This window comes from Aptenodytes patagonicus, chromosome 2 (assembly GCF_965638725.1).
Source record: "Aptenodytes patagonicus chromosome 2, bAptPat1.pri.cur, whole genome shotgun sequence".
Classification (NCBI taxonomy): Eukaryota; Metazoa; Chordata; class Aves; order Sphenisciformes; family Spheniscidae; genus Aptenodytes; species Aptenodytes patagonicus.
The window spans coordinates 118,699,876-118,714,576 of record NC_134950.1 but is presented as its reverse complement, the minus strand read 5'-3'; the positions used below and the strand labels follow the sequence as shown (position 1 = coordinate 118,714,576).

General features: G+C 40.3%; 1 protein-coding gene across 1 annotated transcript in view; it reads right to left on the bottom strand.

Annotated features, from left to right (window-relative positions):
* Positions 1-704: 704 nt before the first annotated feature.
* Positions 705-14,701, bottom strand: part of EPDR1 (ependymin related 1) — a 33,243-nt gene continuing 19,246 nt past the window's right edge. Inside the window, exons 2-3 of the mRNA XM_076330872.1 lie at positions 6,264-6,472; positions 705-3,370 (exon numbers count right to left, since the gene is read on the bottom strand). Of these exons, the coding sequence (XP_076186987.1) occupies positions 3,180-3,370; positions 6,264-6,472 (400 nt within the window). The 3' untranslated portion in view covers positions 705-3,179. The remainder of the gene's footprint in view (positions 3,371-6,263; positions 6,473-14,701) is intronic.

Below are 14,701 nucleotides of genomic sequence, written 5' to 3'. Positions count from 1 at the left end.
GTATTTCTTCCTACATTATTCATGAAAGTTGGCATGCCCTGGTAAATGGCACCACTTCCATGGTGTGCAGCATGGCTTGAGGCAGCAAAATCTGGCCCTAATACTAGAGTTAAGCAAACTGTTAAAATAGGAACTGAACCAAATGCCCAGATCTCCTCCCCAAACTCAAACTAAACCTGTTTTGAGGTTCAGGAATGTTTGGTTAACTTTAAATAAAACAATGTTGTGTTTCTACACATCCTGCTTTCAGCAAAGCCTCCAAGCAGAAATACAAAAATATGGCAGGCAGATCTATGTTTGCACTATTTCTGGCCCAGCCGAAACCCAGGAGCACTGGAAATCTCACAAAACCAGCTTTGTCTCACAGGATATCCAGCTCCGAGGTACTGTCACTGTTACCCAGTAGAATACAATGCAACTCATGTACATACCAATTTATTATTAATTTTTCGAACAAATTCCCCAGACCATCAGACATATGAAAGCCCCATATTTCCTTTATGTGGCAGCACACTATATGGCTACTTTAAAGTCCTTTTATGCTCATTCTTACTGAGTCATTGGCATAGTTGCATAAAGACAAAATGTCTCTTGTGGCACATGATAACAAACCACAGCAAATGATAACAAAGAAAACAAACCAGGCATACCATTTTGTGCTTCATAGTTGGTTCGTGGCTAATTTAAAACACGTAATCCAAAAATTTGTTGTTTGACATCTCTTTGACAACTCTCTTTATTGAATTTGCAGAACATAAATATGAAGACAACAGCATTGTTTTAGAGGTACATATTTAGCCATATAAAATTGCCCTGTATGTCACGGCAACATTTTTAAAGCACTTCTGTGTACCAGACTTTTTCAAGTTCATATTTAAAGGAACATTTAATGTTATTGCTAGAAATGATATCACTGTCAGCAAAACATAATACAAACACCCTGATTACTCAGCTATCTGCTCTACCACAACAAAGTCATCCCAAATGACACAGTACCACAGCTTCATGTTTGCTAGCCAGATTTATTATATTTTCCAGATTCTAACAAGACACACATTAAGAAATGCATGTTAATCATTGCCCTAATGAGAACAATATGCATTCAGCATTTAGGTTGTCACAAAAAAATACAGAAGGCAAGTACAGACTAAATGCACTCTAAATTTAAGGAAACCCAATCCTTCTTTCTACCAGCATGTTTCAGTGAAATCGTCATGTCCGAAAGAAAATTTTTAATGAACTACCTAAATTTTAGCAGCTATGTGTGTATGCTTTCATTAGGCACAAGGCAAAGTAAAATGCCATTCTGATCACCACTGTGAAAGCAAAATAACCACTGTACCACTTGCTTACGTACAAAAAGTTATGAGCATACAAAGCACTAAAAGTCTGCCCAGCATCTCTCCTCCAGAAATGGTGCACGCTTTCAGTTTTCTGTCAGATATGGTACTACTGGCCAGAAAATGATGTATCCTATTTATGCAGGACTTCCTATCAGTGTCAAATTGGATCATTTCTCTTCACTGAAAGTTGTCCTGAAAAAACCCCTATGTTTATGGGGAAAGAGTCCAGCAGCCACTGAGGAAGCAACAGAACTTGATAACTCCGCCCAAAACCACACCAAAATTCCCTGTGTTGCACTGTTTTCAGCCACACAACTTCTGGAGGAAACTACTACCTAACACATGTAAGAGGACAAGAATCTGGCTTTAAACATACTTGCAAATAATAAATAAAATGCATGCCTAGACTTACAGAATAAACCAATTAATTTCATGTGGTAAAAGTGCAAAACACATCACCATTCCACAATTCTGAGGGCCCGAAGGTGCATGAAGATTTGGTTTGAATTTTCTAAAGCAAAATATGCGCACTTCCCATGCTTGTCTTGGTTATTTATTTATTTGCCTCAAGGAAACTTTCACTCTGGCCACCAGAAAAGGATGAGGAGATGATAAGGCTTGAAATGCTGGCTGAACAGCAAATATGGCAGGCACCAATGGAGTGGGTGCAAAAGAAAGCAAGATTGTAATTTCTGCTTAGATTGCAGGGCCTTGTAGTCACACCAGACAGAAGACATCTAAAACCTCTCCCTCTCCCTCCCATTCCTCCTTCCACCTCCCCACATCGGTCACACAGCTCTCTCTTTCACTCCATCCGGATCACCAGGCACTGTGTGAACACTGATTTAGCCTTTACTAATTACACACTAAGAACGGCTTTTTTTCACTTCTACCTGGAATTATAAAGGTGTTTCCATACTCTTTGAGTAAAGACTTTTGAAAATAGTTACAAAATATTAAAGCCGTTTAAAGTGCAGTACTTCTTAATCTCTTTGCATAGGTTAAAACTAGTATTGCCTTGAAAAGTGGGTGCTAAAGTAAAATATGACTGAAAAATGTCTCATTGCACCCTACTGGAACACTTCATCAAAAGTGTAGTAAATGCAAGAAAACTTTGGCTTACTTTTTTGGGGGTGTCCCTCTCCCTCCTTCCCTTCCTTTCACGCCATTCTCCCAAGAGACAGAAAAGTATTTTTTGCATGTCAGCTAGCATTACATGAATAGAGCTACTCCAGTTTCTGTTCAGAAAGAAAAAAATCAGCTCAAACATTAGACTACCAGCTTCCTGAAGGGCAGAAAGAAAAAAAAAAAAAAAACACAAAGCAAAACAAAACCAAGAGAACGCATCGCCATACTTTTGAGGTACATAGTTTAAAACAGGGTATTTTTCAGTTAGGGATGAGGTCTTACCCAGGACATATTTCCCCTTCCCTCAAGTCCCCAGAAGTAATAACAACAACAAAATCTAGCTTTTCCTTCTAGATGTAACCATTATTGCAGTCTGCTTATGCTTTGTCTTCTTGAAAAAATAAATAATGAAACCTTTGCAAAAGGAAAATCAGCCACAGGTTAAATAAATAGTATCTATAAATATTATCTTAGTGGTAACTATATAATATTGCAAGTGCATCACTGACTAGATTAATGTGATGAAAGAGATCTTTTGTGTTACGTATTTTACTCAGTTAAATGTTTATGTTCTCTTTCAAGTGAAAACTTACAATTCCCAAAAGAGCAACAATAAGCTTGAAAAATCAGGTTAGACGTCAGCAGCTGACTATTAATAACTATCCTCTTGGCTAATATTTGTTTGCCCAGGGCAGCCAGTGTCCATAATCAGCATTCATCTTTCATCTTCCTTGGCTGGGCTGTCTGGCAGGTGCTGGGTGGGGTAAACACCGAGGGGTCGGCAATGCCCAGCTGTAGATCAAAAAAGCGAGTGGAGGTTGTCACGCTGTTGTTCTTCGTATAGGTTTCCTGTACTGGGTAACAGTCTTTGACTGTGTAAACACCGACCCAGGATTCCACTGTAACCAAGCAGAAATGTGACTACTTTAGATGACAAGAATGAATGAATGTGTCACGATGATGTCAGTCAAAAAAATGGCCATTCCTCAGGCAAAGCCTATAGGCTGGAACTGCCTATAGTTCTGTCCATACGCATGGCAACACCAAGAAAGGCCACAAAACTGGTATAATTTGGACACCACAGTGATCTTAAACCTGAACACATTGGTGTCAAGCACATTTCAGATCATGATACCGTCATGGCATTGGTATGTCACCTTTCAAGTATAGCTCTACTGAAGGACCATCTCTTCTGCTTAGTCCCAAATTTAGTTGTGTTCTGCATAAGTCAGATTTCTCTCATCTCTCATGCCACTTTCGTGTCAGCACTTATTCACGTTACCAGTAAAGCAATGAAATGCTCTGTTTTCCCAGAAGGCAAATTTTGGTGCCATCAGCTTGGGTAGCATGGGGACATTTTACCTTACACTCTGTTCTTGACAAATTGAAAGATGTGATTACTGGAAACCTGTGGTCCATTTCACAATGCTGGCCCTCAACACAGCCTTTGACACTCTAAAACACTTAGTCCCCCCAACTACGCGGGACATCCGATTCCTTCCTGTGCACAGGAAGTTCTGCACTCACCTACCCAAGGAAGCTCTTGTCCTCTGCTGTGCTGGGGACTCCTCTGCACCAGAACTGACAGCCATAGCATTTTGCTTCCACAGCTTTTGGTCCTCTATAATCTTAACTGTCATTGTTACACTGATGATACTCACCACATCTTTAATCCAAATTAACACGACCTTGCTTCATCTTTCTCCATTTTACTGTCTCAAGCACAGAGGGTTTGTCTCATTAGAAGAGGAACATTTCCAAATACAACTCCAGTGCTCCATCTCTTCTTTTAACTCATGCCTTCTGTTTACCATCATCTATTCATATCATCATCATGTTTTAATTTTTTTAATTCCTATTCCTCTCAGACATTTCTACTGGTTCATTAATTATTTCAGGAGTACACTCAATGCTGATCTCCTCCACGTATGTGATGTAGCAAGTCCGTCCCTTTTTTCAACTTCAGTTTAATTCCACGTCGTGCTTATCTCAAAGGTGTTCCCTCACTCTCTTCCTCCCTCATCCTGTGCCATCACCTCTGCTTTCACCACTATGCTATTTCTGTAGTCAATACCATCGAGGTGTTTTCCTTTGAATACCCCTCACTTCTAAATCTCTTTTATTAACCCCATGCACCTCTTCTGTGATCTTTCTTTACCCCTTCCATTGTACACCACTTCATCCAGTTGTTTTATGTATTTCAGATCTCTTGATAGCAGAAACTCATGAGGTTAAAACACAAAATTACCTACTGCAATCATAAATCAGTTCCTCTGAGGGATGCCTGTAACAAATTTTTCCAGTCCCAAGGAGGCTTATTTTCTCTCACTCAGCAGCAATCAAACATACTTATTGTCTGTCCTTCCAGTATTGTGTCATACACTGTACCACAATCACATTATCAGAAATAGATAAGCTGTGACATGAAACACACATACACTATCTAAAGAAAGGGTGGCAAGCTGAGCAATATTTGAACATACCTCTCCAGGGCATCCTAATATACCAAAAACATTCTGACCTCAATGAGTTTGGTTTTGAGCATCCAGAAACGGAGGCTTCTTTTCCTCAACAAGTCTTCTATCAGAATTTTGATTAAAAAATTAAGGTAAAATATGATGCTACCAAGGTAGCCTGTATCTCCACTGAAACCTTTATAATTTTACAGAAATATAATTTCTAGAATCCAAGCCAATATTAGCTGAAAGTTGGATGGGTAGACAACTTTAAGACATTATTTTTATGAATGATCATACAGAAAAGCACTGGAGATACAAAATACTACAGGATAAAAATCACACATCATTAACTGAATGTATCTGGATATTAAGTTCCACAAAAGTCCCAAAAATACCAGATCTGAAAAATAAAATCCTTGGAGTAAGTGATAACTTGCCTCTTGTAGAATACCAGAGGATATATCGACCTAGTTACAGAGGTCTAACGATCTTATCCTTAATTTTCTACTTCATTCTTTCTACTTTTATTCAAGAAAGAAATATTTTCCCCTGGCTAAATGCTCAGGTTCATAACCAGCCTATATATTAGGTGCCTATAACCATAAGTATTGCATTAGCTGAATAATGCCATAAATTTCATGGGGGTTTAAAAATTATTTTTATAGTTGTCTGGGTCATCAGTAAACCATAGATGAAATTGAAGCCAATGTGCTAATAAATTGCTATGTATCCAAAACCTAACATACTGTACCTTGGAAAATTCAGCCTACTTTCATTTATGATGCAGGTGTTCAGCTGCCAAGTGCAGAACTAAGCCTTGCAAGCAGGTGTTTCTTACTAGTGTAGTGGATAACAAAACTTATGTGCATATTAAGGATGTCCATTGCTGCAGAACCATGTATTGGATGTATTCTATGATAACATTTGATAGTAGTGTGTAGACACACACTGACACCTGCTTTGTTTCTATTATACACACTCTAGTTTGAGTGTGCCCCTAATTATATTACCAGTTCTTCTCTAGATAAAGTTTGGATACAGGCTGCTGGATTCAAATGCAAAATGATGCTGTTCCATGCCAAAATCTGTATGATACGAACTAAAATACAGTCAAGTCCCTTGGACATACTTGATCCTGCTGAGATATGAAACATTTTCTTAATAAAATGCATTGATAATAAAATGATATGCTGTGCACAGGGTATATTTATTATTTCTTCCAGCAAACTTTATAGAAATATGGAAAGCTGGGGTGAAACATGAATAATTTTATTTTTCCCTGGGTAGCAGAGACAATGATTATTATTAAGATGAAACAAAAGCATGCACATACATTTCCTGGCTGGTTTTCTGTCAGACCATTCCTGTACCATAATTTTGTCTCCAGGTCCCCCAATGTAGTACTGATCTTCATAAGTTGAATTGGCAGGAATATCATATGGATCCCATGGCTCTGTCAGAGCAATCTTCGAGCAAAGCTTTGTAACTTGCTCAATCTGAAACATCACTGCATCTTTATAGAGCAATATATACTCAAAGAATCTGAAACATTAAAAAAAAAAACAGTTAATATATATAGTCTTTTTCTATACTAAGCAAGGAGCATTGCTGATAAGTAAGCTTGCCTTTGACTTCTCAGTATAAGCCCATTTTCACTTGCATTAAACTTTGCCAAACTTTGAGAAAGGCTAACCAGTTGGGCTGAAATTTCCCATGCTGAAAGTTTGTCTCAGTTGACTCTTTCCAAAATAAATAAATCAGGCTGAACTGGTTCAGCCATTTCTGAGAACAACAGAACAACTTTTCTGAGAACAACTGAGAGAAAAACGTTATTATTCCTAGTTTTGTTTTGTTTTTTAATAACTGTTTTATTAAAAAGTTCTTGTGCCTCCATGTTTTGGAGAAAGGACTTCAAATTTGGCAGGGGAAAAGTTTTTATTAAAAGGTGCCCAGATTTGGCTAAGTTATAAGCCTTTGAAAAAATCTGCTTGCATAGGCTGGATAGATTCAATTCCCCATGAATATGGTAGAGCCTTTCTCTGTGCTGGTCAGATGTGGTATCTGCCACCCTCACAGGTGGTCCTCCATAGAAACCCATGAGGCTTAGTGGAACATGCCGCTGAAGGGGGAAGTACATGGTCCGAAGTGCAGAACTGAGAGGCTCTCCCTCCTAATGGCAAAGTTTCTCTCTGGAAGCCACCAGACTCAAGGAAGTAGTGAAAGGAGAAAGCAGAGGAGCAAAATAGTAAGGTAGAGATAAGGAGGGGTGTGGAGATCAATGAGCTTGAGAGGCCAGAAGGTGAGGTCAACAAAATGGATAATTAATAAGGATTTTAAAAAAATCTTCTATAGAGTATGAAGTGACCAAGCCCTACTCTAAGGATAGATGATAAACCTCTTCATGGACATTTTCATCTAGTTACTAGTTATAGTAGTTGGGTCTACCACAAACGCTGTGACTTTGTTTCTATACCTATAAAAAGGAGGTGGTATGATCCTTACCTTGTAGCTGGGGACAGAAACAGAGAGAAACTGAAATTAAAATTATCAGAAGTATCAGCTGATTTTGAATACGTAACCAGAAACACCAGAGGCCTAACTTCTCCAGGGTACTTAGCATTATCAATCAGATGATGAGTTGTTCAAAGCACAAATCAAAGCATCCTCATGTGTGCTCTGCACCTTTTGCGAAGGAGAGCCAGGAGTCACTCTCTAAATCCCCCAAAACTGTGCACTCATTATTAGAGGCTTCCTGTGAATATTTCAGCTCAAGTATTTAGCTACAGTCTACTGTTATGCAGTGACTCTAGAGAAAAGGAAGGGATGGTATTAATTCCCTCAAACAGCTTCATCTTGCTGATGTGTAATAGTGTCTCTTTCCATCTGTACTTCCTTGTTTCATTCATGATGCTGCCTCCATTTCCTGCAAAAATAAAAATGGCTTGGGTGTCCTTTGGACAGTGGCGTCTTCCACTTCACAACCCTGATGCTAGCCCCTAACAGTATTCATCCCGTACCGTCGGCAGGACGGGAAGCTGGTGGAAAACAGGGCACAATCCATGTAATTGAAGAGATGATGCACAAAAGCAAGAGGGGACCTTCTCTTGGTATCTCCCAACTCCTGCATGTTTCTCTTTGCAGTCTTCACATTCTTTTGGGGAGGATGTGGAGTTTACATAAAATAGGGCTGACAACAAAACAATTTACAGTTTTAATTGTTGCACTATACAATTGCATCAGACAGGAATCACTTCACCCACCACTGACACAGAGGCATTTAAAGGTTGCACTATGAGAAGCGTCTAATCATGGTTAAAAGCATCAGAGCAACATTCCCATCACTTCTTGAGAGGATCACTTATCCCGTGTGTGTGGAAATGTAGGCAGGCTAAAAGGCATTAGCCAAACTGAATGGTGACAAAGAATGTAAAAGGGGACAAGGAGGCTGACACGAAGTAAGCTGGGGCATACCTCTCACGCACGACCTTGCGCAACACGGGAGGTAGCATATCCCACTTTCCATGAGGAAGTCAGTCACCGGGAACTTCTCACACATTAACGAGACCCACACTGAGAGGCTGACAAGCTGCAAGATTATATATTGGCTTCCCCATGGTAAATCATTCTCTTGCCCATATCTTAAAATATTCCTGCTTCTGTGATGACTCGTAGCAACCTAAACTCGCCTGCCATTTTCTTAGTCAAAGGCAATGTCTCCAGTCATGCTACACTACTGAAGAATTCAGTATATATAAACTGGTTCCTTACGTAAACCCAAGCCTATGACCACATAAGGACATACGTAACTTTTATATCACGCTCAGTCCAGAGAACATACTCACAAGAACACTAAAATACACTTATTTATGTGTTTGCAACCAGACTCTAATGACTCAACTACTGTTCAGCCGGCTGCCCAGCAGCTCCCATAAAAGTGGGAAGGGGAATGCCTTACAGATGAGTCTATCAACGTGTTTGAGATATGGGAATAAAATTTAAACAATTACATTTCTTTTTTATTTTAAATCCTTACTTAAAACTTATTTCACACAGAAATTTTATTTGCATTTTTAACAATTTTTTCATGGTTTTTTTTTTCCTTATTGTTTCCTTTATAAATTATTTCATGGAATAAATATCTTTTGTTGTAAATTTTGTAACCTGTGAATTGATATCATTGCATGAGGGACATGTGCCACCTTTAGTCAAGTGAAACAGTAGTTCAAACTTCAATCTGACAAATGCATGTATTTAACTTTCAGCACATGGGTAGCCACTGTGACTTCAACAGATGGCATGAATACTTGCAGAAGGAGGGCCATAACCCAAAAAAACCTACTTTCTTGACTTTGCCATCTTCCATGCAGACAGCAAGATGTGCATTATAAAGCGACAACGACAACAAGAATTAGAAAAATCCAAACAAATCAAACTCATCACTAAGCATCTCTGTAGCACCCATTCTACAGAGCAAGAGGCTCCACCACCTACATTTTTGCTTCTGGGAGATGCAGAGCGAACACATGTGGAAGAGACACCAGTCGCAGGATTTGATGTGTTGCTGGGATGAACTCAGCAGCTACAGTGGCACACACACAAGATGAGAACTGCAGAGAGCGTGTCTCTACTTACTGTGCATGGCAGCGCTGGGAAAGCAGTGAACATGATTTACACTGTCATTATTCAACCTGGATGTATCTCACATCCAAGTTTTAAAGAGAATTGCTCCTGTGTGTGTCCTGGAAATAGCAAGTACAGAAACCTAAGATTACACAGGATCTGAGTTTAACTGCATATGAAAGGTTAAGTTGTTGTTTTATAAAGAGAACTATTTACCAGCCAAAATTAATAACAAAATGTGCATGAATATAAAAATGAAAATCTAGCATATTTTAAAGCAAAATATTTAAAAATCATTTCCTCTTTTTTTTTTTTTTTTACAGGCCAACTCCTAAGTATACTGCCTCTATTTGTTTTAGGTGCCTAAGGTTTCATTGGCTGCTTGAGGAGAAGCACAGAGTCCTGAAAATAGGTCTTGGCAAAGAAATAGAAGAGGAAATGATTTTTAATTAGTTTGGTTTTTCAGAAAAAATAACATATTTGCAGCCTGTGCCCACCCCTAATATTATTTTTATAATAATTTCATTTCTTAAACTGTAACTTCAAGAAAGCCCCAACCTGTTCACTGGGTACCTTCAAACAGATTTGGAGAAGTTACTTGGACAAGTTACCCTATTTGCCTGACTGAGATTATTTCCCTTCCTTTCCTATCCTATTCCATCCTACCCTGTCCTATGCTTCACACCCTTTACACACTATGCCCTTAATGGGACTCTCTCATGGTCCTTAATACTCCCTTTGTCTGTGCCTGAAAATGGATGAATTCCAGCACATAAAGACACACACATGTTTTTTGCTCCTATGCTTTAAAGAATTTCTTAACACTGGACCATATCCTGTGCAAATAATTCCATTGACTTTGCTGGAAATAATCATGTCAGACAGGTGGGATACACATTGTGTTCAGTACTCTCTTCCCCCAGCCTAAGGAAAGTATTTTTCCAAATAAGAGACCGTCTGAATTCAATGCAAGGGCAGAATACCGTGCCCACACAATCATAAGGCAAAGCACTTGCATTGAGGACACGCTGTGAGGAGTGGGTGTGCATCCAAATATCGTCCTACCTTGGAGATTCCTCCTGAAATTTGGGGAGATAGTTAGAGCTGCCTCCCAGGAGACAGCCCAGGTAACACAGAGTCACACTCTTGGACTCTCATAAATGACTGAAACCAATAAACTCATCTAATGACTTGTCTTTTGAATGGATTATTGTTCTGCATGTTATGAATGCAATTCAAAACAATGAATTATTTTTTAACATTTGTCAGAAAAAAAGTCATTAGTCTCAAGACCATGCTACCAGCTCTCTTTCGGGTACTCAGCCTGCACCGTGTCCTGCCGAAAAGTGCCCTATGCTGAGGTCCTTCCCAGCTGTCAGTCCTGAAGCATGCTAGCCTGCCCATCACCTAACACATCCGCGTGACTCCCAGGGTTTACTTCTGCACTTCCAAAGGCTTCCTTGTGAGCGTCAAACCTAGAAGGAAGGAGCTGTTTGCTGTCCAATTGCCTTCATAGTGACTCAGAGGAGCAGAGGTGTTGGCAGTGGCATGCCAAGACCCGCGTGATGTATCGAAGCACATCAGACAAGGTCATTTGCTAGAGAGAAGCAAAATAATGGTCTGAGGCTGAGACTGGGTAAAAGAAATTCCTTGTGTGCTAAATCTGGCTCCGCATCATTTCGCTCTGTGGCTTTGGACAAGTAACTTACAGTACCAGATCCTTAAAATGCCTTTCTTGTTATTTATTTTTTGATTGCTGTAGCACTGAAGAGACACTAATCGGGGATCAAGAACCAGTTGTGCAAGGCATTGTATTAACAAAAAACAAAACCACAATTCCTGCCCCCAAAAACAATGGAACAATGGTTCTTGTAAAACAGACTTTCCTTTCCTGCAAAGACATATGGGGTTTCATGCATCCAGGGCTTTAACCTGTTGATTCAGTTTTCCCAGCTGCAGCTTTTGTATCCTTAAAACTCCCACTCGTGTTAGCCAGGACTTATATAATCTAGTAATTATTATAAAGCAATTGAAAAATGAAGGCAAAATTTTATCTATGATTTGTATCAGAGATACTGTATTACTCAACAGGGAACAGTATTTGATATTTAAGATATCAACTTGAGGTCGCTGCAATTATTCCAAAGCTAACTTTACTTTCTCTTTTGAGATTAACTGAAAGCTTGAAGCATCTGTCTGCCTTTGTGGTATTACTTAATTCTTTGCCGGTTCTGTTTGTAAAAAGGCATTTTAAATACTGTGAAAGAAGTCAGAACACTTCTAACTAGAAGAAATTTCACTAAAAATATCCCAAACAAATCCTCTGTTCTAGTGTGCACGGACAGGTACATCCAAATATGTAATTCTTGAGTTATCTTGTATCCTCTTGATAACACACCCCACAAAATTTTCATAAAAATACCACTATTTTTTACATATTTCTTATTGAAGAAAGATATACTGGGAGAATAGGAACCTTTACTAGAGGATGACTATAAAACCTCATCTTCTCAGCTCTTCAGTTAAGAACATTTTCAAGGGAGCAAAGCTGCTGAGCAGACACGTAGACAGTTGATAAACACTCATCAGGTCAAGAACATTCATCTGCTTTTGGAAAGCTCTGGCAAGCTCATTTCAAAACTGAGAAGCATTCGTTTTTCAGTATATTTCTGGGAACTCCTTTCCTCTTTCCCATGAAGTTCTCGGTAATTTCAGACTTGTGTTTTTCTTCTGGTGTATCAGACCTCAACAACAACAGTAATTTACCATATTTGATCTCATATGTTTGGCAGTGGTGCTGGACTATGGTATATTGTACAAATACAGTATTGTGCAAATACATGTGACAGCAAATGTAACCTGATATTGTGTAAAAGCAGTATTTTTTAGTCTGACTTAAATCACTCACAGATTGCAAAGGCCTTTTTTTATTTTCAAGGCAACCAAGCCCCCTGTATCAAGTATCTAATTAGCAAGGTATATGAGGAACTTTGACAGCACTACCAGTTTCCGAAGCATAGAGAATTAGGCAGTTTAAGTCCTGTTAATTACAAAGTTCATGTAGAAAGAAAACCTTCAATATAGGAATCAAAAGCTGGAAAGTCAAAGCTACACCAGCTAAAGGATGACATATTTTTGTGACTTTAATTACAAAACTCAATAAAAAAATTATGCAATGTCTTATTCTTTTAATTGTTTTCCCATAAATCAGATTAGCTACTTTGGCAAATACTAAGGGAAATTAAGTTCTTCAGCAAGAACGCTGTTTCCATTGCTGTCCCTTTTTGTCTATTTGACACTCCATAATAATCAGTCTGATCCACCAAGTTGCACCCCTGAGAACAATGCATTCTAACTGAAATTGAAATTCAGGAAAACAATAAAGCATTGTGTTTAAGGGAGTCATGTTTTGCAAGGAGCTAAAAGATGCTAAGCCACTATCCATCGTATTTGAGAAGTCGTGGCAGTCCAGTGAAGTTCCCACTGACTGGAAAAGGGGAAACATAACCCCCATTTTTAAAAAGGGAAAAAAGGGAGACCCAGGGAACTACAGGCCTGTGAGCCTCACCTCTGTGCCTGGGAAGATCATGGAACAGATCCTCCTGGAAGCTATGCTAAGGCACATGAAGGACAGGGAGGTGATTCAAGACAACCAGCATGGCTTCACCAAGGGCAAGTCCTGCCTGGCTAACCTAGTGGCCTTCTATGATGGAGTGACTACATCAGTGGACACGGGAAGGGCTGCAGATGTCGTCTATCTGGACCTCTGTAAGGCCTTTGACATGGGCCCCCACAACATCCTTCTCTCTCAACTGGAGAGGTATGGATTTGATGGGTGGACTGTCTGGTGGGTGAGGAATTGGTTAGATGGTCGCATCCAGAGGGTAGTGGTCAACGGCTCAATGTCCAGGTGGAGATTGGTGACGAGGGGCATCCCGCAGGGGTCGGTATTGGGACCGGTACTGTTTAATATCTTCATCAATGACATAGTGGGATTGAGCACACCCTCAGCAAGTCTGAAGATGACACCAAGCTGAGTGGTGCGGTCGACATGCCAGAGGGACGGGATGCCATCCAGAGTGACCTGGACAAGCTGGAGAAGTGGGCCTGTGGGAACCTCATGAGGTTCAACAAGGCCAAGTGCAAGGTCCTGCACCTGGGTCAGGGCAACCCCCAGTATCAATACAGGCTGGGGGATGAAGGGATTGAGAGCAGCCCTGCCAAGAAGGACTTGGGGGTGCTGGTGGATGAAAAGCTGGACGTGAGCCAGCAATGTGCGCTTACAGCCCAGAAGGCCAATCGTATCCTGGGCTGCATCAAAAGCAGCGTGGCCAGCAGGTCGAGGGAGGCGATTCTGCCCCCCTACTCTGCTCTGGTGAGACCCCACCTGCAGTACTGCGTCCAGCTCTGGAGCCTCAGCATAAGAAAGACATGGACCTGTTGGAGCAGGTCCAGAAGAGGGCCACGAAAATGATCAGGGGGATGGAACACCTCTCCTGTGAAGAAAGGCTGAGAGAGTTGGGGTTGTTCAGCCTAGAGAAGAGAAGGCTTTGGGGAGACCTTATTGCAGCCTTTCAGTACTTAAAGGGGGCTTATAAAAAACATGGCGGCAAACTTTTTAGCAGGGCCTGTTGCGACAGGACAAGGGGGAATGGCTTTAAACTAAAGGGGGGTAGATTTAGACTAGATATAAGGAAGAAATTTTTTACACTGAGGGTGGTGAAGCACTGGAAGAGGTTGCCCAGAGAGGTGGTGGATGCCCCATCCCTGGAAACATTCCAGGTCAGGTTGGACGGGGCTCTGAGCAACCTGATCTAGTTGAAGATGTCCCTGCCCATGGCAGGGGGGTTGGACTAGATGACCTTTAGAGGTCCCTTCCAACCCAAACTATTCTGTGATTCTATAATAGAAAGCATCTGTGTGTTTCCCTAAGTAATGGTATATCCGTGAATTGAGCCCTCGGCAGACAACGGCAGAGCTCAAAAGGAAAGGAATGGAAGATGTAGCCAGAATACTATAATGCTTTCCAATGAATCAATGCAATCACCTCCTAGGGAATATGGTATATACTGGTAAAGCCACATGATATCAAAATATACTTGAGGTCAGAGATTATTTTCCTGTTCTGGGTTTGTAAAAAAGTCTAGTACC